The sequence below is a fragment of the Carlito syrichta genome, unplaced genomic scaffold (assembly GCF_000164805.1).
Source record: "Carlito syrichta isolate Samal-C Ts95f unplaced genomic scaffold, Tarsius_syrichta-2.0.1 Scaffold303036, whole genome shotgun sequence".
Taxonomy (NCBI): domain Eukaryota; kingdom Metazoa; phylum Chordata; class Mammalia; order Primates; family Tarsiidae; genus Carlito; species Carlito syrichta.
The window spans coordinates 657145-684015 of NW_007247132.1; the positions used below are offsets into that span (position 1 = coordinate 657145).

Here is a 26871-nt window from a genome sequence, read left to right on the forward strand (position 1 = left end):
AAAAAAAAAAAAAAAAAGATACCTGCACACGTATGTTTATCGCAGCATTGTTCACAATAGTAAGAACATAGAACCAACTGTGGTGCCCATCAAAAGAGAACTGGATTGAAAAAATGTGGTCCATATACACAATGGAATATTATGCAGCCATAAAGAAGAGCAAAATCATGAACTTCGCAGTAACCTGGCTGGAATTAGAGTTTATAATACTGAGTGATCTGTCATAGAAACAAAGAGCTGAGTATCACATGTTCTCACTCATAAGTGGACCTTGAACAATACCGTAATACTACCGTAATACTTTATTGACAGTAGCGGGAAACGGGGGTGGGGAGGTGGGATCGACAGTAGCAGATATCTGCCTGGGGAAGGGGGGGCACACTTCATCAGCAGGGACACCTGCACAGTGAATAATTTTAAAATAAAAACTAGAAGAAGAAGAAAAAAATGTTTAAAAAGGACACCTCTGTTTAGTACTGTTTCTTGCCCTCCCTAGCACTGTATTCCCCTTCTTTGCTTTTTTTAATAGCACTTATCCCTATCTGATATCATACACACAAGCAAACACAATTTATATCTCACTCACTCCCCCATATTTGTGTAAGATCCATGAGAATCAGAGCATTGTTTTGTATCCTCAACATCTAGAACAGCAACATATGAGGACCTGAGAGCTTTTATAATTGCGGATCTGGTCATGGGAGTGCCTGTATCATAGGGTTGTTGTGGGGATTAATTTGAGGCAAAACCTATGAAGTTCTCTAAAAAATTTTTTTTAATTTCAATATCTTTGAGGAGTACAAGTAGTTTTGGTCTGGGTTTTAAGTGTACCTACCACCCCCGCCGGTGTACATTGTATCCGAAAAGTGATTTTGTTTGTCCTTTCAACACTTCTCCTTCCCCTTCTGAGTCTCCATTGTTTATTTTACTATTCTCTGTGCCTTTGCAGATCCTTAGTTTAGCTCCCACTTGTAAGTGAGAATCTGTGGCGTTTGGCTTTCTGTTCCTGAGTTAGTTCACTTAGGATGATGTTCTCCAATGCCATCCAAGTTGCTGCAAACACGTACACAAATGTGGTATGTGTATATATATATATATATATATATATATATCACATTTTCATTATCCACTGATCAATAGATGGGCATTTAGAAAACCTATAAAGTTCTTAAACAATTCCTGCCATGTAGAAAACATCAGTAATTTCTGGCTATTATTATTACTATTGATATAGTAGTTCTCCATGTGTAAACAAGTTTCTTACATGGTGGTGAAGCTCCTTGTTTCTTAATATTAGAATCACCTGGGCGGTTTCTTCAGCGTACAGATTTCAGGTCTTCTTCCCTACATTTTCTGATTTGAGTGGCAGGATGAACTCAGCCAGTCATGGTTGCTTAGAAAAAGTTTTCAAAGGGATTCTGATGATTTTTTTCTATTGTGAATTACTGCTTTGAAGACTTCACTCTGGGTGTTGACTACTCTTGGAAGCTTTTGTTAGGCATGCTTCATCTGGTTTGGTTATTCATCTTCTGCCCTTTCATAATGTGCTGTGCACAGTTTCATCATTGGATTTATTTCATTATACAGTAATCTTTAAATCTGCCTTGTGTTACAGACTTTGAGTCACTCTGGATGGATGGGTGGATGGAAGGATGGATGAAGGGATGGATGGATGGATAGATGGATGAATGGTTCAGTATTACTCAATGCATATTGTGGATATTACCTCTTCAGAGAGATGTTTTCTAACTCTGTTCACTCACTCACTTACATGCAGGCTGGGTTCATTTCCCCTCACATGGGCTACTATTAGGAGCCTGCATGTCTCTTTTATTACACGACTGTAACTTGAGTTCATGTGTCTTGTTTGCTTCATCAGGAAACTTGGGTGCAAAACCATATGCTATTTATCTTTTCACCCTATTATTTTTAAGGAAATTTGCTTAAGATAAACATACTTTTTTTAGTGTAAGCACTTAATTGTTTTAAAACTAGCTTTATTGAGATAATTTTCATACACTAAGATTCACCAATAAGTGCACAATTTAATGAGTTTTGACAGTCAGTCACTGAGAGTCAGGTGATTGCTACCACAATCATGATAGAGAACATTTCTATCACTCCAAAAACTTCTCTTATTCCCTCTTATAGTCAATTACATCTCCCCACCAACTGTTTTGTCCCCTCATTTACTTTATGTTACTATCGTTTTGACTTTTATAGAATTTTATCTAAATAGCATTGTGTATTATCTTTTTTGTCTGACTTCTTAGGGTAATGCTCTTGAGATTGATCCACGTTGTTCCATGTGTTAGTAGTTTGTTTTTTGTTGTTGTTGTTGTTGGGTAGTATACTCATTTTATGGATGTATCATGTTGTCTCTTCATTCACCAGTTGATGGACATTTGGGTATTTTTGCCAGATTTCGGCTATTTTAAATAAAACTGCTGTAAACATTCAGGTTCAGGTTTGTGTAGACATGTGTTTTCATTTTTCATGGGTAAATTCCTAGGAGTGGATTCCTAGGAGTGGATTGTTCATATGGTAAGTGTATGCTTAACTTTGTTAACTATTTGATTTCCAAAGTGACTGTACCATTTTGCATTTCTTTAAGTGGCTTATAAGAGTTCTAGGTGCTTTTCACCATCACTTGGTATTGTCAGTCTTCTTAATCTTAGCCATTCAAATTGGTGTGTAGTATAATCTCATTGTAATATGGATTTCTCTAATGACTAATGATCAATTGCATCCTTTCGTGTGCTATTTTTTAACATTTGTACATTTTAACATTGAAAATAGCCAAATTGCTTGTCGTCTTTTTAAGATTTTAGAAAATATATTCAGAATAGAGAACTTTTATCAGAGAGGTGTTTTGCAGTTATTTTCTTCAAATCACTGGTTTTCTTTTTAATTTTCTTAGCAGTGTCTTTTGAAGATCAAAAGTTTAATTTTGATGAGGCCCAGTTATCAATTTTTACTTTAACAGTTGATGCTTTTTGTGTCCTAATAACGTTACCTAACCTACAATCACAGTGAGTGTGCTCTTGAGTTTCCTTCTTGAAATTTTAAAGTTTGGCTCTTACATTTAAGGCCCATGATTCATTTCAAGTTAATATTTTATATATGGGTAATATAATGGTTAAGGTTCATTTTTTGCATATAGATATCCAATTTTTAGCACAACAGTCAAAAGACAGTATTTTTTCCCCCGTTAAATTATCCTGGAACCTATGAAAGTTAATTGGCTATGTGTGTACTATTCTATTTGTGGACTCACTGTTCTGTTCACCTACGTGTCTGTTCTTAGTGTCACACTGTGTTAATTACTATAGCTTTATAGTAAATCTTGAAAGTATGTAGTTACAGATAGTGTGAATTCTCTATCTTTGTTTTTCTTTTACAGAATTTTCTTGACTGTTCTAGGTCTTTTGCTTTTGTATGTAAATTTAAGAATCATCTTTCAATTTATATAACAAAGCCTGGTGGAATTTTCATTAGGGCTGCACTGAATATATAGATCTATTTCGGAAGAATTTGCATCCTGACAATTTAGACTCTTGATTCATGAACATGGTGTATCTTCATATTAGTCTTCTTTAATTTTTTTCTCAGTAGTGTTTTGTATTTCTCTGTATATAGGTTTTTCACATAGTTTATTTTAAAATATTTCATATTTTAAAATTATGCATGGTATTTTTAAACAATCTGATTTCTAGTATTTTGGTAGTATATAGAAATAAGGTTAATTTTTGTATATTGGTCTTGAAATACTTTGTTGTGAGAGGCTGTGCTTGGTTTCAATGAATTTTTCTTGGAGATTCTTCCAAGGTGTTTGCCCATTTCATGATGGGTAATTTACGTGAACAACTTGTCCACACCTCATTGAGCATTTAGCAGTTTTTGACCAAATATGGCATGACCCCAATGTCCCACCCTCCCTATTCACCTGATCTCACTCCATGCAACATTTTTTTTTGTTTCCCATATTTTTGCCAATGTGGAAGAGGCGAAAGAAAAAATGGCAGAAGCACTAAAAGGCATCCAAATTGACGAGTTCAGATACAGTTTTGAGTAGTGGAAAAGTGTCTTGATGGGATATTGCATCGAAAAGAGAGTACTTTGCAGGTGCCTGAAGTTTAACATGTAAGAATAAATACACAATTTTTTATAAGTAAATTCCATTTTTGGGGGGCGTCCCCTGGTACATATCCATTGTAAAATGACTATTTATGGGGATATCTTAAATTAAAATCTTTCTTTCCGTCTTTCTGTCTTTCTTTCTTAACCAACATGATTAAAATTTTTTTTAAATTTTAGATTCAGGGGGTACATATACGTATTTGTTACATGGATACATTGTGTAGTGATGGGGATTGGGTCTCAGGTGGCCCATTCTCCAGATAGTGAACATTGTGTCCCGTTTCTGAACTCTAACCTCCCTCTCCCTCCCCCTTTATTGGTGTCCCTAGTGTCTATTGGTTCTGTCATTGTGACCATTTAGCTCCCACATGTGAGTGAGAACATGCGGTGTTTGGTTTTCTCTTTCTGAGTCAGTTTACTTAGGATGATGATTTCTAGCTCCATTCATGTTGCTGCAAACATAATTTCATTCTTTCTTTATGGCTGCATAGTATTTCATGGTATATATATAACACATTTTCATTATCCACTGATTGTTTGATAGGCATTTAGGTTGATTCAACATCTTTGCAATTGTAAATTGTACTGTGAAGAATGTGTGAGTGCAGGTGTCTTTTTTATATAACGACCTCTGTTCCTTAGGGTAGATACCTAGTAGTAGTATTGCTGGATCAAATGGTAGATCTATTTTTAGTTCTTTGAGTATTCTCCATACTGCTTTCCATAGAGATTATACTAATTTACACTTCCACCAATAGTGTATAGGTGTCACCTTATCTCTGCATTCATGCCAACATCTGTTGTTTTTGATTTTTTAGTAATGGCCATTCTGACAGGTTTAAGATGGTATCCATTCTGGCTTGAGTTTCTATTTCCCTGATTATGAGAGATGTTGAACATTTTTTCATATGTTTGTTGGCCATTTGTTTATCTTCTTTTGAGAGATGTCTGTTTGTGTTGTTTGCCCACTTTAAAATGGGATTATTTGCTTTTTTCTTGCCGATTATCTTGCTGATTGAGTTTTTTGTGGATTCTGGATGTTAGTCCTTTGTTAGATGTATAGTGTGTGAATATCTTCCCCACTCTGTAGGTTGCCTGTTTACTCTGTTGATTATTTCTTTTGCTGTACAGAAGTTTTTTAGTTTAATTAAGTTCCACTTATTTATTTTTATTTAAGTTGCATTTGCTTTTGGGGTTTTAGCCATAAATTCTTTGTCTTGGCTGATGTCTAGGTTTTCTTCTAGGATTTTTATGGTTTCTGGTGTAATGTCTTTAATCCATCTTTAAGTCTTTAATCCATCTTGAGTTGATTTTTGTATATGGGGAGAGATAGGGATCAATTTTCATTTTTCTTCATGTAGCTGTCCAGTTTTCCCAGCACCATTTGTTGAATAGCGTGTCCTTTCAACAAGTGTATGTTTTTGTCTGCTTTGTCAAAGATCAGTTGGTTGTAGGTATTTGGGTTTATTTCCAGATTTCTCCATTCTGTTCATTGGTCCATGCATCTGCTCTTGTGCTGGTACTATACTGTTTTGGTTACTACAGCCTTGTGGTGTAACTTGAAGTCGGGTAATGTGATGCCTCCAGTTTTGTTCTTTTTGCTTAGGATTGCTTTGGCTATTTTGACTCCTCTTTTATTCCATATGAATTTTAAGATTGTTTTTTCTAATTCTGAAAAATAACAAGTAACAGAAATAACAGTAGTTGGATAGGGATTGCATTGAATTGTGAATTACTTTGGGTAATATAATCATTTTAATAATGTTGAGTCTTCTGTCTTCCAATCCATGAGCATGGGATGTTTCTTTATTTGCTTGTGTCCTCTGTAATTTCTTTCATCAGAGTTTTGTAGTTCTCCTTGTAGAGATTTTTCACCTCCTTGGTTAAATACATTCCTAGGTATTTTAGCTTGTAAATGGAATTGAGTTCTTGATTTGATTCTCAGCTTGACTGCTATGGGTGTATAGCAGTGCTACTGAACTTGTGTGTGTTGATTTCATAGTTATCTATTTGTTTCAGGTGAGCTATCTTAGCTTTTCACTTTTAAGGAATTTATCTGCTTCATCTGACTTGTCAAATTTATTGGCATAAAATTTTCATAATATTCTCTTATCCCCTTAGTGTCTATGAGATCTGTTTTTCTGGTATAGGTCATTTGTATCTTCTTTCTTTGTCTCTTGATTAGACTGGCTAGAGATTGATACATTTTACTGATATTTTTAAATAATTAATTTTTGGTTTCAATGATTTTTCTTATTTCGTTTTCTGTTTCAGTGATTTATGCTGACATATTAATTTATTCTTTCCACTTTATGTTTAGTTTACTGTATTTTTTCTAGTTTTTAAGTGTGGAAACTTAAATTGCTGATTTGCAACTTTTATTTTGGTAAGCATTTCATGCTAACATACCCTTTTAAACATCATTTTAACTGTATTCCACAAACATTAATTGGATGTTTTTAAAATTTAGTTCAAAATACTTTGTAATGCTTCCTTTGTGATTTCTTCTTTGATCTAAGATTATTTATAAGTGTGTAGTTTAATATCCAAATAAATGGGTATTTTGCTGATATCTTTCAGTTCACTTCTAGTCTAATTCTTCTTTTGTCAGTTGGCCCTTTGGAACTGAAAGCTCTGTATCCACAGATTCACCCAACTATAGATAGAAAATACTGAGGAAAAGAAAACAATACATATTTTAAAAACTAAACGCTGTAACACTATAACAAATATTTACTTAGCGTTTACATTGTATTAAGTATCATAAGTAATTTAGAGATGACTCAAAGTATATGGAAGGATGTATGTAGATTTTATGCAAATACTATGCCATTTTATAGAAGGAATTTGAGCATCCATGGATTTTGGTATCCATGAAGGATCCTGGATCCAAGTCCTGCAAATACTGAGGGATAACTGTACATACTTTGTATGATTTCAGTTCTCTTAAATTTATTGAGTTTTTTTTTTTTAATGGCTTAGAATATGGTCTGTCTTGGTGAATGCTCTGTGTGCATCACCAGTTGAAAAGAATGTGCATTCTCTTCTTGATGAGTGGGGTGTTTTTATTAATGAAAGTTAGGCAAAGTTGGTTGATAGGTGTTGTTCAGGTCTTCTGTATCCTTACTAATTCTGTGTGTACTTGTTCTATCAATTACTGAAAGAGTGATGTTAAAATCTTTGGTTATCATTGTTGATTTCCTTATTTCTTCTTTTGACCCTATATGTTTTTGCTACATGAATTTTGAAGCTCTGCAACTAGGTATATACACATTTAAGATAGTTAGGTCTTGATGAATTGACCCTCTTAACATCGCAAAATGTAATTCTTTATCCCTGGTAATATTCACTATTTTGAAATCTACCTTTCCAAGTATGAATAATTTTAGCTTTCGTTGGATTAGTGTTAGCATGGTAATCTTTTTCTGTTCCTTCAATTTTTCTGTATCTATATTTACAGCGGGATTTTTTTAAAGGCAGCATCTAGTTGAGCCTTGCACATTTGTCCAATCTGACTATCTCTGTCTTCTAATTATATATACTTTTTTTAAAAAAAGAAGAGGACTAGAATTCCAAAAATAAAGTAGATGAATTTCAATGCAGGGATGTTTTGTTTTGCTGTGATAAAATTTTATCTAAATCTGTAAAACTTGAGTGGGATTAGCTATCTTTGGCAAGTCCTTCCGGAAGCATCTCATCTTACATTATAATCTATAGTGGCATTATAAGATAACATACATTTTAAATAGTCACTAAAAAACAATCAGCCAGCTTGGGAATGGCTTCTTGTTGTTTAGTCACATTGGATGAATGTGATCTGAACAGCTGAAAAAAATATGAATAGGAGAGGGAAGTGGTTAAGAAGTCCTTCAAAAACTTAAAAAGATGTAATTTACTTAAAAACATGTAATTCTATGTTACATGTGTGATGCATACATGTTTATTGCTTACCATTTATATACCCATAGGCAAAAAGAAACAGAAATATTTCTTTATGTCTGCCACCTTGAACAGGAAAAAAAAAAATGATATTACCTTGGTTTATATCTTTCCAGCATTTTTTAAAATCAATGTAATTTTTAAAATGAGGTCATATCAGAAATACCACATTGTAACCTACTTTTCTATCTCATGAGTATTTTTCTATGATGATAATGTTCATACTGAACTATATCAACCTTTTAAATTAAATTATATTTTCATTTTATAATATGTAATTCAAATAAATTTATAATTTTCTTCCTGTTGCTAGCAATGCAGTGTACGTTATTTCTTTAGGATACATATGTAGAAATACAGCTGTTGGATCAAAGGACATTCAAAATTCTAAGGCTTATGGTATATTATCAAAATGCCTGCCTTAAAGTTTGTACTGATATGTAGCATACTAATATTAGGTATCTACTTATTTATTTTTTGCAGGATGTAGATTGGATTTGTATCATAACCTCCATTTTCTAGTTCTTCCTTCATTTTTTCTAAAACTTCTTATTTCTATATTTTTGATTTGATCAAAGATAAAGTTTACATTTACCACACTTTAAGTGCTAAGTCAAAAATAGAGACTTTTGCATAGTCTCTTTGAAAAGAATTAAAGTGGTATTTTGTGACTTAATAGAGAGAGCTTTTTATTCTTTTTTTAGGTCAGTCCATGGGTATTGACTGCCTTCCAAGGAGGCCAAAGTTAAAATATTTGAGCTCTAAGTAGGCAGGATAGTACTAGTGGCTAAGTGGTAAAAATTGGGAGAGGTAGTTTTGATTCTGAATGAGAATAAATATTCTGTGTATGTTAATGGATCTAGCACAGATTATTTTCTAAATGGACCTATCTTAGTTCTGTCACTTCCCTGATCATGTATCTTTTGAAAATGTTTATTTTCTCCATTTCCCCCATAATGAATGATGATACTTTGAAATGCCTGTGAGCTTTCCCAGTGATTTAGAAGTAATCGGGTTATGTTTCCCCTCTTTTCATATGAATTATAGCACTGTAATTTGTAACTTTGGTATTCATGACGACATCTTAAAGTCTGACTTTTATGTTTTGATTATTAAAGACTTTCTATAGTCAGCACGAGTTTCCTACATCCATGTTACACTCTTGCATAAAGATCTGGGAAGGCTTCTTCCTGGAGCTTACACTCTAGTTCTTGTAGGTACCCAGGCAGGCTGTAGTTGTACAGAAAAGGAAAAATCTATGAAGGAAAAAGTATACGTGGTAGCACATGAGCTAAACTTTGAAGGGTTGTTACTATTTTGTGCCTGAGGATTTTGCTTTCAGCCTTCTTGGAGGGGTCCGAAATTATCACCTGGAGGTGTTATGCATTTAACTGTATACAAAGTTGTACATACTGCTGTATCATCAAAGCAAAGGTTCTTTCTGCTTTTAGGATTCCTTCTCCCAGAGCCCACAGGTAGTTTTCTAATATTTGTAGTTTTTCTCTATTTAAATCCTTTTAAAGCATTAGGTTCTGCTGTGGTTGGCAATTCTGAGCTCCTGAAAATAACTGAGTCACTGCAGCTAATATTATTCTGACTTGTGGAGTGCTGGTGACTCAAAACCACAAAGCCTCCTCCCTTCCCAGTCTCTGTGATAGGTCTCCGTAGGTTGGAAGTGACTTAGTCATTGTATCTGGCTTATTACATTTGAAGGCATATATGGTAAATTTAGATTTGTGGTGCTAAAAAGAAAATATTATCAGAAACTTTTTTTATAGTTTATAAGTGTTTTGGGGTTTTGTATATGTACATGAAGGCCCAAGGTAAAGTCTCTTATCCCTAAACTGAGAAATATGACTCTGAATGCTGTCATAACTGATCTCTCTCTCTGATTCTTTAGTTGATTAGATTTGGCTTAATTGTTTAAAGTTGGTCAGTAATACTTGGGATTAAGCAAGTAAGCATTTGATATGCCCATATAACTTAAATGAAGCATTTGCTGCTCGTAGATACTGTCTACCTCCAGGAATTAAGCCCTTCAGTATGTAGGAAGGTTAAGCCCACTGTTAGTTTTGAAGCATTCATGAGAGAGCTGTAACTTTGATTTTTTTCATTTAGCCATGTTGAACAAAGGCAGTTTTTGGACTTTCTCTGATATTAAAAAAAAGAAAAACAAAACAGTGAGGGAAAAATGTGTTATTTAATTTTATTTATTTATTTATTTATTTTGAGTTCGAGTCTCACTCTGTCACCCAGACTGGAGTGCAGTGGCTGGGAGCGGCCACTGCAGCCTCGACCTGCTGGGCTCCGGCGATCCTTCCGCCTCAGCCTTCCAGGTAGCTGGAACTACAGGCGCGCGCTAACACGCCCAGCTAATTTTTGATTTGTTGTAGAGATGAGGTCTCACCAAGTTGCCCAGGCAGGTCTTGAACCCGTGGGCTCAGGCAATCCACTCATCTCAGCCTCCCAAAGGCGCGGGATTACAGGCTGAGCCACCGAGCCTGGCAAAAGCGTTATTTTAAAAGTCTGGGCTGGGTGTGGTGACTCAAGCCTGTAATTCCAGCACTTTGGGATGCCAAAGTGAGCGAATCGTTGAGCCCATGGGTTCGAGAACAGCCTGGGCAACTTAGCGAGACCTAATTTCTACAAGAAATTAAAAAATTAGGTAGGTGTGGTAGCGTGCGCCTTTAGTTCCAGCTATCTGAAAGGCTGGGGCGGAAGGATTGCCTGAGCCCAGCAGGTTGACTCTAGGGTTGCCCTGAGCATGCCACTGCACTCCAGCCTGAGTGACAGAGTGAGACTCCAACCTAAAAAAAAAAAAAAAAATCTGGCTCTGTGTTTCCAATTCTGGGAGGGATGGGTAAGTGTATTTTTTCCTGTTTGTTTTACTGAATGCAGCTATGAAACCTGAACAGAATGCAAAAAGCAGCTATTTAGGACTCTAAAAAACAAATAGTAGCAGGTAGATTGAAAGAGAAGACTAGATTCGAAGTACCACTGGCAGGGAGTTTATAATTTTTTCCCCTGTCATCCTTCTGTCTAGAGGCAGGTACTGCTGCAGAAGTCCATGGGTGAGGACTCAAAAGGAGCCCAGGAAACCTGAAAGTATGAGGGAGAGAATAGAAAGGGAGGGTCAGTTCCAGGTAGTTGTCTCTGAGTTCCTGGGCTCACCCCTGGGCTGTGCATGCATGGGTCTTGTTCTCCTTAGCATATAAATGGCCTTTGAGAACTGAACTAATGGAGAGAGCGCCACCCAGACTGGCCACTGTGTGTTGCACACAGGGCACACATTTGTATAGCAATGCAAAGTCTCTGAAAAATTGTTAACATTCTCCAGAAGATTTAAAGAATACCCAGAATCTTATACAAGATGTTCAAAATGTTCATGGTACAATCCAAAATTACTCAGCATATGAAAAACTGGGAAAATCTTAACTTGCATGGGAAGAGGTAATCAGTAGATACTAATATAGGATGACATAGATGTTGGAATTATCTGACAGACTTTAAAGCAGCTGTTACACAAATGTTCCAGCAAGCTGGCCCAGACACTTGTGAAACAAATAGAGAAATAAAATTCTCAGCAAAGAAGTAGATGATATAAAGAACCGTCACAAGAGATACTAAAAAGACCCCCAGAATTCTCTTTTTTGGAGGGTTGGCACCTTGTAGTACAGGCTTCTCCTGCTAGATTTAGTGTTCTAGGAACCCATCAGCATCTGTGTACCAAGTAGCGTTGTTGTGAGAGGCTCCATTGGGCTTCAGTGAATTTTTTTTGGAGATTCTTTGAACACATTTGCCCATCTAGTTAGGAGCACACCTGCCCACACTGCACTGAGTGTTCAGCAGTTTTGGGCCAAAAATGGCATGACTCCCGTGCCCCACCCTCCCTAGTCACCTGATCTCACCCTGATCAACTTTTTTTGTTTCCTCTGATAAAAAATGTCCTTAAAGGGAAACTTCTTGCTGATGTGGAAGTGATAAAACAAAAACAGCAGAAGCACTAAATGATATTCAAATGAATGAGTTCAAAAACTGTTTTGAGCAGTGTAAAAAAGCATCTTGATAGGTGTGTTGCATCAAATGGAGAATACTTTGTAGGTGACTGAAGTTTAAACATGGAAGAATAAATACACCATTTTTCTAAATTGATAAGTTCTGGTTGTTTCGGGTCCCCCCTCATACAATAACTGCAATAAAGAGCTCACCAAACGGCCTCAATAGCAGAATGGAGATGATGGAGGAAAGAATTCATAACATTTTAGATCAATGGAAATTATGCCACAGATGAAAAAAGATTGGAAAAAAATGAGCAGAGTCTTAGGGACTGGTGGGACAAGAGTAGAAGGTCAAATATTTGTGTCTTTGGAGACCCAGCAGGAGAGGACAAAAGATGTGGCGCTGAAAACAATAATGACTGGAGTTTCCAAGTTGACATAAGACATAAGTCTATACATTCTAGAAGTCCAGTGAACCCAAGCAAGATAAACCCAAAGAAACCTACACCCAGACACATTATAATCAAACTTCTGAAAGTGAAAGACAAAGAAAATACTTGAAAGCAACCAAAGAAAAACAACATATTACTTACAAGGAAACAATGGTTCAGACAACTGTGGATTTCACACCAGAAAGACCATAAATAAGTGGCACAGCATTAAAAGTACTAAAATAAAATAACTGTAAACACAGAATTCTATATCTAGCAAAAATAGCCTTTGTAAATGAAGGTGAAAAAAGGTGTACTAAACAACAGCTAAAGGAGTTTTTTTGGACAGAAGGGAATTGATACTAGAAAGAATATTGGAACATCAGGAGTAAAGAAGAACAACAGAAATAGTAAATATCTGCATAAATATAATAGACTCTCCTCTTGAATTCTTAAAAGTATATTTTGTAGTTGAAAGCAAAAATTCTAACACTGTGATGGAGTTTTCAATGTATAACCTACAGGGGGAGAATGCAGTAAACTCTGGGAAGAAAAATATAGATATTGTAATTCCTAGAGCAATTACCTAAAAAAAACTTATACAAAGAGATATGATAAAGAACACAATAGATAAATCATAAGGGAATACTGAAAATATTTAACTTACACAAAAGAAGGCAGGAAAGAAGAAATAGAGCAGTGAAAAGCAAAGAGAACAAACGGAAAATCAGTAATAAAAAGGTAGGTCAAAAATCCAAGTGCATCAATAATTATCTTAAATATAGATAGTGTATCAATAATTATATTATAGTCTAAAGAAAACAAAACATACAGAGATTATCATATTAGATTCTAAAAAATAACCCAATCAGTCATATGTTTTGTATAAGAAACTGATTTCAAAATAGTGATAGAGGAAGGTTAAGTTTAAAAGAATTCAAAAACATGTAGTATGTAAATATTAATCAGAATTAAGCTTTAGTGAGTAAAGCTTAAATTTTCACCAAGAAAATTACTGGGAACAAAGAGGAACATTATGTCATGATTAATGGATCAATTTAACAAGAAAACATTACAGTCCTAAATGTATATGTACCTAACAACTGAACTTCAAATACATGAAATAAAAGAAAAACAGACAAATCTACATCTGATATTTGGAGACTTTTAGCATTCCTTTTTCTGTGATAAATGGCACTTGTTGATAGAAAATCAGCAAGGATAAAGAAGTACATTATTAAACCAGTTGGATAGAGTTGATATTTATAGAACAGCAGAATACATATTCAAGTGGCTATGGAACATTCACCAAGAAAGACTATATTTTGGGTCATAAAACAAACCTAAACAAAGTTTAAAGAGTTGGAATAGGCTGGGCATGGTGGCTCAACCTGTAATCCCAGCACTTTGGGAGGCCGAGGAGAGGATTGCCTGAACCCGTGAGTTTGAGACCAGCCTGGGCAACTACGATAAATCACAAAAACTAGCTGGGCGTGGTGGCATATATCTATAGTTCCAGCTACTTGTAAAGCTAAGGTGGAAGAATCACCTGAGCCCAGCAGGTTGAGGCTGCGGTGGCTGTTAGCGTGCCGCTGCACTGGACAACAAGAGTGAGATTCCAATTAAAAAAAAAAGAATTGGAATAATTAAAAATAAACATACTTTTAATTATGACTATGCTAGAGTTCAACTAGAAATCAATAACAGAAAGATAACAGGAATGTCTTCAATTCCTTAAAAATTATGCAACACACTTCTAAATAATCAGTGGGTCTAAAAAGGACGTTGAAGGGAAATATAAAATATTTTTAACTGAAAGAATATGAAAATACAATATATCACCATTTGTGGGATGTAGCTTAAGGCAGTTCTTAGAACTTTATGGCATTAAAAGCTTATTTAGAAAGATGTCTTTAATCAACAATTTAAGCCTTCACTTTATGAAAACGCAAAAAAGAAGAGTGTAATAAACCAAAAGTAAGCAGAGGAAAGAAATGGTAATGACAAAAATAGAAATCAATGAAATTGAAAATAGAAAAACAAAAGAGAAAAATAAAGTGGGGCCAAAAACTGGTTCTTTGAAAAGATAGTAAAATTGATAAGCCTTTTAACAAGAGAGACAAACGAAAAAAAAAAAAGAAAACACAAATTACCAATATCAACAATGAAACAGGGATATCGTTATCCTGTAGACCCTGCTGACATTAAAAACTTAGTAAAAGAATGTGACAACAATTCTGTATATAACAATTTAACAGCTTAGGTCAAATGGAAAATTCCTCCAAAATCACAATCAAAAAGTTACCCAAGATGAAATAGGCAATCTGTATAGGTTATCTGTAACCATAAATAATTGAATTTATTGTTTAAAGCTTTCTTTAAAAAAATCTACAGGTCCAAATGGTTTCACTGCCAAATTTTACCAAGCGTTCAAATAAAAAATAACACCAGTTTATTTAAATCTCTTCCAAAAAATAGGAAAGTCTGAAGAGGAATATTGCAGTTGATGCAGAAAATAGCATTTGACATTGCACAACATTCATTTATGAGAAGAACTCTCCTGAAGAAGACACTGGAGTAGAAGGAAACTTTCTTCAGCTCACGAAGTACTACTACAAAAAAATCTTATTTGAGTGGGACTAAAAAAAACCAGAATAATCTTTTTTTTGGAGGGCTGACCCCTTGTCATACAGGTTTTCCCTTCAAGGTAAGTGTTCCTGGAATCCATCGACCTCAGTGTACCAGCTAGTATTGTTGTGAGAAGCTGCGTTCAGCTTTAATGAATTTTTTTTTTTTTTTGAGAATCTTTCAACACATTTTCCCATTTCATGATGGGTGATTACGAGTGCATCTGCCCATACTGCACTCAGTATTCTCTAGTTATTGACCCCAAATGGCATGAGCCCCATGTCCCACCCTCCCTATTCACCTAATCTCACCTTGAGTGACTTTTTTTTGTTTCCATGGATGAAAAAAGTTCTCAAAGGGAAACTTTTCCCCAATGTAGAAGAAGTAAAACAAAAAATGGCAGAAAGACTAAAAGGATCAAAATTGACGAGTTCATAAACTGTTTTTGAGAAGTGGAAAAAGCATCTTGATAGGTGTATTGCATCCAGCGGAGAGTCCTTTGAAGGTGACTGAAGTTTAAACAAGTAAGAATAAATACACAATGCTTTATAAATAAATTCCAGGATTTTTTTGGGTCCCCCCTCATAGCTATGTCAAACTAATGTTTAAATTCTTGCTTTCAAACTAAGATTTAATTCTTGCTTTCAGTTCATTTGGGCTGCTGTAAGAAAATTACCACAAACTGGTTGACTTGTAAACAACAAACTTTTATTCTCATGGTTCGGGAGACTGGAAGGTCCAAGATCAAGGCACCGGCAAATTTCTTGTCAGCTGAGGTCACTCTTCCTCATAGATGGTATCTTTTGGCTCTGTCCTCATATGGTGAAAGTGGCTAACCAGCAATCTGTGTTCTCTTTCTTAAGGGCACTAATGACTTCCCAAAAGCCTTCACTTCCTAACACCCTCACCTTGGTAATGATTTCAACATACAAATTTTGAGGGGATATAAACATTCAGACCACAGCACTAAGATTAGGAGCATGGCAAGGTCGTCCACTCTCATTACTCATATTCAACATGGTGTTAGGAGTTCTAGGCGGTATGATAAGTAAAGAATAAGAAAAAAGCATGCAAATTGGAAAGGATTTAAAAAACTGGCCCTACTCACAGAAAAAAAAATATTAATCATATTGAAAATGTCTACATTGAATTTTTTATTTTTAGTTGAGTTACCCAGGCCGGAGTGCAGTAGCATGACCATGTCTCACTGCGAGCTTGAGCTCCTGGGCTCAGGTGATCCTTCTACCTAAGCCTCTTGAGTAGCTGGGACTATAGGCACATGCCTCCATACTCAGCTCATTTTTTGATTTTTTTTTTTTTTTTGAGTCGGAGTCTCACTCTGTGGCCCAGACTGGAGTGCAATGGCACGCTCAGGGCCACCGCAGCCTCGACCTGCTGGGCTTAGGTGATCCTTCCACCTCAGCCTTCCAAGTAGCTGGAACCACAGGCGCATACCACCACGCTCAGCTAATTTTTCTGGATTTATTGTGGAGATGAGGTCTCATCCAGTTGCCCAGGCTGGTCTTGCCTTGGCCTCCCAAAGTGCTGGGATTGCAGACTTGAGTCACTGCGCCTGGCCTAACTTTTTGATTTTTAAAACCTTTTACAGAGACGAGGTCTTGCTATTTTGCCCAGACTGATCTCGAACTTCTGGGCTCAAACAATCCTCCGACCTCATTCTCCTAAAGTGCTGAGATTACAGGCAAGAACTACTGTGCCCAGTCTACAATGACAACTTTTAAAACTAGAAATAGTAAGTTAAACAGATTTTTAGAACTCAAAGTCAATACACAAAAATCAACTGTTTCTGTTTATTAGCAATATGCAATTGGAAACTGGAAAAAAATACAATACTTAGGTACAATTCTAACAAAACGTGTAAGATCTATGTGCTGAAAACTACAGAAGTCTGACAAAAGAAATAAAAGACCTACATATGAGGAAAGACATATTGAGTTCATGGATTGAAACACTCTTTTAAGGATATAAACAAGCTGAACGTTTATATGGGAAGGTAAAGAAACTAGAGTCACCAAAGCAATTTTTTGTTGTTGCTATTGTTTTTATGTTAATATTTTTCCTTTTTTTTTTTTTTGATTCAGGGGGTACATGTGCAGGTTTGTTATATAGACATATTGTGTGCTGGTGAGGCTTGGGCTTCTATTGAGCCATCACCCAGGATGTTGACATGATGCCCAGTAGGTAGGTTTCAGACCCTGCCCCCACCTTTAGGAGTACCCAGCGTCTCTTGTCCCCATCCTTGTGCCTTAAGCATACAATGTTTAGCTCCTGTTTATGAGGGAAACATGTGGTATTCAGTTTTCTGTTTCTGTGATAATTCGCTCAGGATGATGGTCTAATAGCTGTATCCAAGTTGCCACAAAGGACATGAGTTTGTTCCTTTTTATGTCTGCGTAGTATTCTATGGTGATATGTACCACATTTTTCTTATCTATTCCACCTCTGATGGACACCTGGGTTGGTTCCATGTTTTTGTATTGTGGATAGTGCTGTGTTACACACACGTGTGCAGGTGTCTTTTTGGTAGAGTGATTTATGCAGCAATTTTGAAAAGTAAAAATCAAGTGGAGGGAATCTCCTGATTTTAAGACTTACTGTGAAGGTACAGTAATCTAGGCAGAGTGGTACTGACAAAGGCGTAGACACAGTTGAATGGAACAGAAGAGGAGTACAGAAATACACTCGTACAGATGTGGTCAATGGTCAATTGACTTTTGATAAAGGTGCAAAAGGGATTCAGTGGAGAATCACTTGTTTTTAACAAAGTATAGCAGAGCACCTGGGCATTCATATTTTAAAAAGAAAAAAAAAAAAGAACCTTAATCTAAATCTCACATCTTATTTAAAGAAACTAACTCAGAATGAATTATAGATCTAAATGTAAAATGGGAGACAGTAAAATTTCAGAAGAAAACAGAGGAGAAATTCTTTATGACCTGAGGTTAGGCAAGTAGTTCTTAGACCTAACAGCAAAAAACATAATCCATAAAAGGAAAAATGGATACAGTGGGCCTTCTCACAAAATTTTTTCTCTGTGAAAGACACCATTAAGTGAATGAAAAGACAATCTACAGCTGGGAGAAAGTATTTGCAAATCATGTGTCTGACCAAGGAACTTGTACCAGAATATATTTTTCCCAAAATCGACTTAACAATAAGGAAATAAAAATTTCAATAAAAAAATTGGCAAAAACTTTGAACAGACACTTCACCTAAGAGGATGGATGGCGATCACATGAAAATGTGTTTGGCATCTTGAACCACTTGGGAAGTGCATGTGAAAACCCCAAGGGTTCGCCATTACACCTGTTAGAATGGGTAGAATTTAAAATGCTGATAGACTCAGTGCTGACAAGGATGCAGAGTGGCTGGAACTCTTATAATTGCTGGTGGAAATGCACAATGGTGCAGCCATTCTGGAAGATGCTTTGGCAAAAATTAAACATATACTTACCACATGACCTAGCAGTCCCACTCTTGGGTATTTATTTACTCTAGTGGTAGGAAAACTTATTTTTATTTTCTTTCCTTTTTTTTTTTTTTTTTAGTCAGGTCTCACTCTGTCACCCAGACTGGAGTGCAGTGGCACGATCATGGCTACTGCAACCTTGACTTGCTGGGCTCAGGTGATCCTTCTGTCTTAGACTTCTAAGTAGCTGGAACTACAGGTGCAAGCCACCATACCCAGCTAATTTTTTAAAAATTTTAATTTATTGTAGCAGCAAGGTCTCACCATGTTGCCCAGGCTGGTCACGAACTCCTGGGCTCAAGCATTCCTCCTGCCTCGGCGTCCCAAAGTGCTGGGATTACAGGTGTGAGCCACCACACTTGGTTGGAAAACTTATTTTCATACAGTAACCTTTACATGAATATTCATTGCATCTCTGTTTATAATCACTAAAATCTGGGAGCAGTACTCTGTAGTTCATCCATTATACAGTGAGATATTCCTCACCAATAAACTATTGATACATACAGCCACTGCACTGAATCTGAGGCATTATGCTGAGTTAAAGCATCCAGTTTCAAAGGGTTAGATATCATATAATTCCATTCATATGAGGGTAAAAAAAATATAGTGATGAAAACAGGGCCATGGTAGTCAGAGGATGAGGAGAGGGAGTGCCTATATATGGGGGACATTTTTGGGGTATTGGAATTGTTCTGTATCTTGATTGTGGTGGGAGTTACATGGGTTTGAATTCATAGAATTGTACATCAAGAAAAGGTCATATTTACTGTATGATAATTAAAAAAAATTTTTAAAGCTTACTTTGGTTTTAGTGCCTTGGCCAAGGAACAAGATAGAATTCCTCTTCTGGAAATAGCCAGACCCCCAAAATATTCAGACCAAAATAATTAATTAAGAAGGAAATTGGAATACGGCTTAGGAAGGGACCTTTCAGACACGGAAGCAAAGAAAATGAGGGAAGAGGGGCTGTTTGTTTTTGGTCCAATCACCGAGGTGGCTACTAAATGACTAACAGGCAGTAGCATCTACAGTGTGGACATGCCAGACAGAGACGTGAGTCACATCTGGGGTGGGATAGGACAGCGAGAGACTCTATCACATGACTCAGAAGGGCGTGCAGTTCAAAACTTACAGATTGTTTACGTCTGGAGTTTTCCATTTAAGATTTTTGCACTGCAGTTGACTTTGGGTGACTGAAACTGTGGAAAGAAAACCTTGGATGAGGGAGGACTGCTGTCTTTCCACCTGGCTGCTGATATTTTCAACTCAGCTGCTGGGTGAGTTTCTCATCTGAACAGACTGAGGGAAAAGAATTCTTCATTATCCTCAAGTTGAGTATTCACTCTATAGGTTACTTTTACCAATTTGAAATCTGCCTAGTTCTTTTCTAGGAGGCAAGACAGTACATCTTAGTGGGTACATTCTACCTGACTTTGAAGTCAGACAGTCCTGATTTGCATCCTGTTCCACCAGTCCCTGGTTGTGAGCCTTGGCTGAGTTACACACTCTTTCTGAGCCAAGAACAGTTATGGTGCCTTTCCCTCACAGGGTTGTTGCTAGGGTTAAGAATCAGTGTCATTCAGCTAACCCTCTGGGCTCATACTCGCCTTCTCCATTACCATCCTGTGATGGGTTAATGCCAGATTTGCCATTAACTAAAAAAAAAACAATTAAAAATTATGATGAACTCAAAAGCCAAGTAGAAATACTTGCAATCGTTAAGTCCAGCTAAGCGTCTGACTTGCCCTAGGCAGCACTCCACGTAGGCCACTGTGCTGTTCCATAGCTTGTTCAGAGTTGGTTAACATTGCTAAAGACTTTCAAGTGTTGCTATGGGAGGATCAGAGAGATAAAATATACTTTTATCCTCAAAAAATGCCAAATGTTTCTTCAGTGTGTTTAATTATTTTAATGTGTGGGCTGAGGTTCTATCATGATCTGCAAAATAGAGTATATAGTCTTAACAGAATGATTCAGAGGAGACCGTGTGTGGAAATGAATCGGAAGGCACTGCAGCCTGATCGTACCCAGCTGGGGCAAGGGTGTCTGCAGGGAGAGGAGTGAATGAGACATTTGCCAGCATATCTGCCTGACCTAGGAGGAGATTCTAGTTGAGGGATCCTAGTTCCTAGGTGACGGAGCTCCAGCCTGAATCAGATGAACACAGTTTTCTGGCTAGAACAAAAAGAATAAATTGGACTTGAGTAACCAGTGGTTTGCTTCTTCACTATCGTTGCTTTACAGAACAGTATCCTCTTGCAGCTGCAAGAGTTTTGTTGTTGTGCTGAGGGTGGCTTGATGTCTGGTTTGGTGGCTGATTCATGATGGGACAGGAATTGGTTTTCCTGAGCTTGACCTGACTAGGCATAAAAGTGGTCCCTGAATTCCAGACCTTCCTTTTGGAGGCTACACAGCTGTGGTGAAGACAGGATCAAGAGAGAGATCCTACAGACAGATTGGAGGCAAGAAAGTGACTGACAGACTAGACGTACAGTGTCCTGTTGGTCAGGGGAAAGGCTTCTTAGTGTGGGTTAGGCCATGTGCTAACATCCAGACAAGAAAGGGCACTGGCTCGCAGCAGGAGGATCAGCTGAGAGGTGGGTCTCAGTCATGAGTGAGGTGTCTGGCCAGACCCCATGCCTGGGAGGACAGAAAAGCAGCCCGAGTCCTGGAGCTGGAACAAGGTGGGAATTTGGTCAGAGTTGAGTCTGAGTCGCCTGAACTACTTTGATAGGGGTGCCTTACATTTTTGCAACATAAAGGCAGTATTGTTCTTCATTCCTGGGACAGGGCTGAGCTGGGGAGCGGGTAGCAAGTAGAGGTTCAAGAAGATGGTCAATGGGAACAAGAGAAATGACAGCATCTTTCTGTTTATTATGATGATCTCTCCAAGTGTATTTTCAGTTGCTTAATTTTTAAAAAAAGTTTTATTGTTCTCAAGGACTGTATTTATACAATTTGGCTTTAGGTCAAGTAGCAGTTCCCTGCCTCACTTGTTTCTCCACTCCTTTTTTTTCTTGAGTTGGGGTCTCATTCTGTCACCCAGGCTGGAGTGCAATGACATGATTACAGCTCACTGCAGCCTTGACCTCCTGGACTCAAGTGGTCCTTCTGACTACAGCTGCATGCCACCTCGCCCAGCATTTTTTTTTTTTTTTTTGCGTGGAGACACGGTCTGACTATGTTACCCAGGATGGTCTTAAACGCCTAGGCTCAGGTCATCCTCTCGCCTTGGTTTCCCAAAGTGCTGGGATTACAGGTGCATACCACTGTGCCCAGCTCCCACCCTTTAATCTACTCCTGGAGACTCTCATAAACTCTTTAGCTTTTCCTTTTGGTATTTACCTTCATGTTTCTAAATAACATATGTATGATGCTGTTTCTTTATTTTCTTCAATGTTGTGCATAATCTGGAGAGTTCATGCCAGGGAAGATTGGGATTCTTTTAAATATACCCACCCTTTCCTCTTTACCCCCTGGCACTTTGTCCTTCCCCAAACAGTTTATCTTTTAAATCAGTTTTGACAATTAGATTATTGACTATGTAAATTATTTTTGTTTAGCTATTATGACTCCTGTATCATGATTGCCTTTCTTTCCCATAAAACCTTTAGTTTTGCCTGAAGTTAATTATGTCTTTTTTTCGCCTTCTTCATGGGAACCTCTATACTGTCTGGTAGAATTGTAAAACGCATAATGGGGTAAAACTCCTCAGATGGTATTTCATTTTTCACCTTGGTGATTTCCCTCTAGTTTTGTCTTGTAGACTACTACATAGCTGTCTTGAAAATGTTCTTTACCTCCATCCTGTGTAAGATTCTTGCTTCCAGGCCGGGCTCAGTGGCTCAGCCTGTAATCCCAGCACTTAGGGAGGCCGAGGTGAGTGGATTGCCTGAGTCCGCGGGTTCGAGACCCGCCTGGGCAACTTGGTGAGCCCTCATCTCTACAATAAATCAAAAAATTAGCCAGGTGTGGTAGCACGCACCTGTAGTTCCAGCTACTTGGAAGGCTGAGGCAGAAGGATCGCCGGAGCCCAGCAGGTTGAGGCTGCAGTGGCTGGGAGCGGCCATTGCACTCCAGTCTGGGCGACAGAGTGAGACTCCAACTCAAAAAAAATAAAAAATAAAAAAAAGATTCTTGCTTCCTGGATCCTGAGTTCTTTGTTTCAGAGGCACTTCTTCCAGGAGCTTTCTGAGAAAAGCTGTATGCGGGGTAAAATATTTTGAGAGATTTACATGCCTGAAAACTGTTCTCTTCTGCTCCCCCACCTCCTCACATTTGATAAATAGTTGGTTGGGTATTATATTAGTCAGAACCAGTAGAATGTATGTATATGTAAAAGGGAATTTATTATGGAGGATTGGTTCCTTGATGACAAGGTGAAGACCCATGGGGCTCTGTCTGCACACTGGGCAATGAGGAAAACTGGTGGTCTGGCGCAGTCCAAGTTTGAAAGTCTGAAAACCAGGAAGCAAATACTACAGCCCTTAGTCCGAGGATGAAGGCCTAAAGGACCCCAGGAGGCCGCTGGTGCAAGTCCCAGAGTCCAGTGACTGAAGAATCTAGAATCTGGTGTCCAAGGACAAGAGGAAAGGAAGCCAAGGTCTACCAGGGAAGGGAGAGTGGGAGCAGGAGACTCGCAGGCTGCTTAACCCTCCTTCCGCCCACTCTGTTGTAGCTGTCCTGGCACCCGAACCAATGGTACTTGTCCACACTGAGGGCAGACTCCCCTCCTAGCCCGCTGAAGCACCTCACAGACATACTTCCCTCCATCCAGTCACATGAACACCTTGTATTAACCATCATGGGCATAAAATTCTTGCCCTGAACGTAGTTTTCCTCCAGAATTGCACAAGCATTGCTTCATCCTCTTACAGTTTCCACTGTTACTTCTGAGAAATCTGATGCCATCTGATCACTGTTCTGTTGTTTATAAACTGTTTTCTTTTCTAGCAACTTTTAGAATCTTTCATGGTATTCTGAAATTTCAAGGTGAGTGTTCTGAAGTAGATATTTTATTTGTCCTGTATTTTTTTCTCTGCAATTTTCTACCTTGTGTCTTCTCCATTCTCTTTCTGGATGTTAGATCTCTTGGAATAAATCTCTAAGTTCTCTTTGCTCTTTGCTTTTTTTCTTCTATTTCCTAGAAATTTTCTTCATTTCTTACTTCCAGTCCTCCTTTTGAAGGTTTTTTTTTTTTTAAAACATTATGCTGCCACATTTTTAGTTTCCAAGATATTTTTGTTAGCTTTCTGAATGTTTGAATGATACCTTGCTATAAATTCTGTCTCTAGTTCCTGGATTAAAAATATCTTCTTTTATTTCTCTAAGGACTTTTACAAAAATATTCTGCTCCCTGCATGATCTATTTCTTCAGAGTTCTTTTCTTTTCATGTGTGTTGCTCTTTGTCATTCATGTTAACATTTTCCTCATATATATTGTGATTCTCATCTGGTCTTTTATATTTTAAGAGTGAAGTACTGAAATGTGGGTGCGTCTGTGTGTGTGTGGGGGCAATTCTTGTTGGCTGGTTGGAAACTGGACATTTCATTGAGGGACCCACAGATGTCTGTATCTGTGAGCCTTTTCTTTTGGGTAAGTTTTCCCAGAGAAATCCTCCTATCTCCTGGCTGGACACATGCAAGACTGTGTTCTGGAACTGAGGGGAGAAAGGTGTTTATAATTCTGGATGTATGTGTGTTGGGGGGAGGGGGTGGAGGGGGAAGGTGTCTCATTGCTCCAGGCAGAATTTCACTCATCTCACTACTTTTAGGAATATGTCTCAGTTTCACTCACATTTAGGCCTCTCTGCATCAACATCTTCAAATAGTAAACCTTCAGACCTCTCCTGGGATAGAGAAACACCAGGCATGTGGCTGTAAGGTCCAGGAAACATCTGGGGTACCTGTGCCATTACAGGCATATATGCTACCTGGTGTAGCTAAATCAAATTGGTAGTGTTCAGAAATATATGAAATTTATAATCTCTATCAATATACAGCTTAGTGATTTTCTTTAAAAAGCACAACTGTCTGGGAAGATAACCTTGAGTAAGGAGAGCTGTATTCCTGGTTGTAGGCTCTACACTTTTCTCCTTTGGTTTGGTCTCTTTCAGAACAAATTGGAGCGTTGGCAGATCAGCACATCATTCATGTGGCGTGTGGTGAGTCCCACAGTCTGGCCCTCAGTGACAGAGGCCAGCTGTTTTCCTGGGGTGCAGGCAGTGACGGTCAACTAGGGCTCATGACTACCGAGGATTCTGTGGCAGTACCCAGGTAAGAATGTCACAGGGAGGAATTTGGATTTCAAATGTCAGTTGTTTAAATATTGCTCCTGCTGTTGATTTGTTAGATTTCTTGTTTTTGTTCTGTTTTCTTCATTTAATTGCTGTTTCCTGTGTGACACTGCTGGACCTTACCTTATACTGTTAAAGCGCTTGTCATAAAAGTTTTAATTATTTATAGATGTATCAGCGTCTAGTTCAAAAAATGTGAGTCAGGAACTATACTTTATTTGTTCTAGTAGCCTGGTTGCTCACTGGGACCTGGTATTTGATAAATGTTAGAATAAAAAAGGCATCTTTCACATCCTAGACTTATTAACCTTCAACTTAAAATTGCAAACCTCAATTACTCAATTAAGCATCCTAATATAGAATCACAAGGCTGACCTGTCACTCTAATAATAGGCCAGATTACTTTAAGCATTTCAAACAGCTAAAATGTCAAATATACGTAGGTCTTTTAACACAAAAATACGAATACCGTGGAGTTTAAATCTCTTAAATACTTAATTCTGAATCTTAGCTGATTTAGCTAAATATCTACCAATTGCTTCACCACTAAGAAAACATTCCAAATATTGAAGTTACTTTCAGGTGGACTTATTGAGGGTGGTGTCTCAGTTTATTGAGGGTTCTTAATAATAAAAGAAGCTACCATTTTATTTCATTCATTCATTCATTTATTTTTGAGTCGAGGTCTCACTCTGCCACCCTGGCTGGAGTGCGGTGGCGTGACCATAATGATCATGGCTCGTGGCAGCCTCAACCTCCTGGGCTCCAGCAATCCTTCCACCTTAGCATTCAGAGTAGCTGGGATTACAGGCACATGCCATCACACCCAGCTAATTTTTCGATTTTTTTGGTAGGTTTTACTATGTTGTTCAGACTAGTCTTGAACTCCTGGGCTCAAGCAATCCTCCCACCTTGGCCTCCCATAGTGCTGGGATTATAGGTGTGAGCCACTGCGCCCGGCCTATTTCTCTTATTTAATTATTGTTCCTTTATGCAACAAATGTACCACATATCTCCACTTGTCACGTTCTTTGTAATTATTTATTTAAAGTTTATTTTTATGACAGAGCTATGAGTTCTTGATGGCAGGAGAGTTGGATTATTCATTTTAGCATCACCATCACTCAGAGCGCCTGGCACACACATTGCTCAGTTTGTTTGTTTTTAAGAAATGGCCTCTCCTCTCCTGCCTAATTATTGTCCTCTTTAAAGGACAGCATATTCTTCTCCTTCTTTTTTGTACTCCTTAGATTTTTGTCCTTTAATCAAAAGCTGTTTTAAGGAAAAGAAGAACTTGGAGGGAAGAGCGATGTAATTCACTTTGTGATTTAGAATGGGGAATGTCTTAGATTCATTTATTCCAAAAATTAATTTAAATTTGGGGAGGAATCACATTAAGAAAAAAGGAGTGCAAGTTTTAGTTATATTGTGTGTAATATTAGGAACATATTTATAAAACAAATGACAAAAGTATTTCATTTGAAGATGACCAAAGACTCAGTTGAGGTCTTTAAGGCCTTTTCATTTTTAAAAAGGAAGTAGTGTATGTTCCAGTAACAGTTTAATTTTCATTAGTCATGTCTAAATTATGGATGACTTTCAAGGCTTTGATTTGTGTATAGTTTTATATTATAAATTAATTGAAATACATTCATTAATTCATACCTTGCTGTTGTGGAAAGTGACATAACTTTGACATCATCTAGCCACAGATTCTAATACTGGCTCTGTTACTTATAAGGTGAGTGACCTTGAGGAAACTTTTCTGAGCCTCAGTTTCCTAACTTAAACAGGGAATACTGCATTCCGTATATATACATCCACATCGTATACCTTGCAGGGTCAGGGGAAAGACAGAATGAGACAACAGGTAGAACAGTCGACTTGCACCTGTGTCGCCCTCCTCGCCATCTCAAGGGTACAATTTCCTTAGTATCTATCTGCGT

The 26871-nt window shown here is 37.5% G+C and overlaps 1 protein-coding gene across 1 annotated transcript in view; it reads left to right on the plus strand.

The window, feature by feature from the left end:
* LOC110595587 (probable E3 ubiquitin-protein ligase HERC3) overlaps positions 1-26871 on the plus strand; it is a 59378-nt gene that overhangs the window by 25795 nt on the left and 6712 nt on the right. Inside the window, exon 3 of the mRNA XM_021712046.1 lies at positions 24746-24905. Within this exon, the coding sequence (XP_021567721.1) occupies positions 24746-24905 (160 nt within the window). The remainder of the gene's footprint in view (positions 1-24745; positions 24906-26871) is intronic.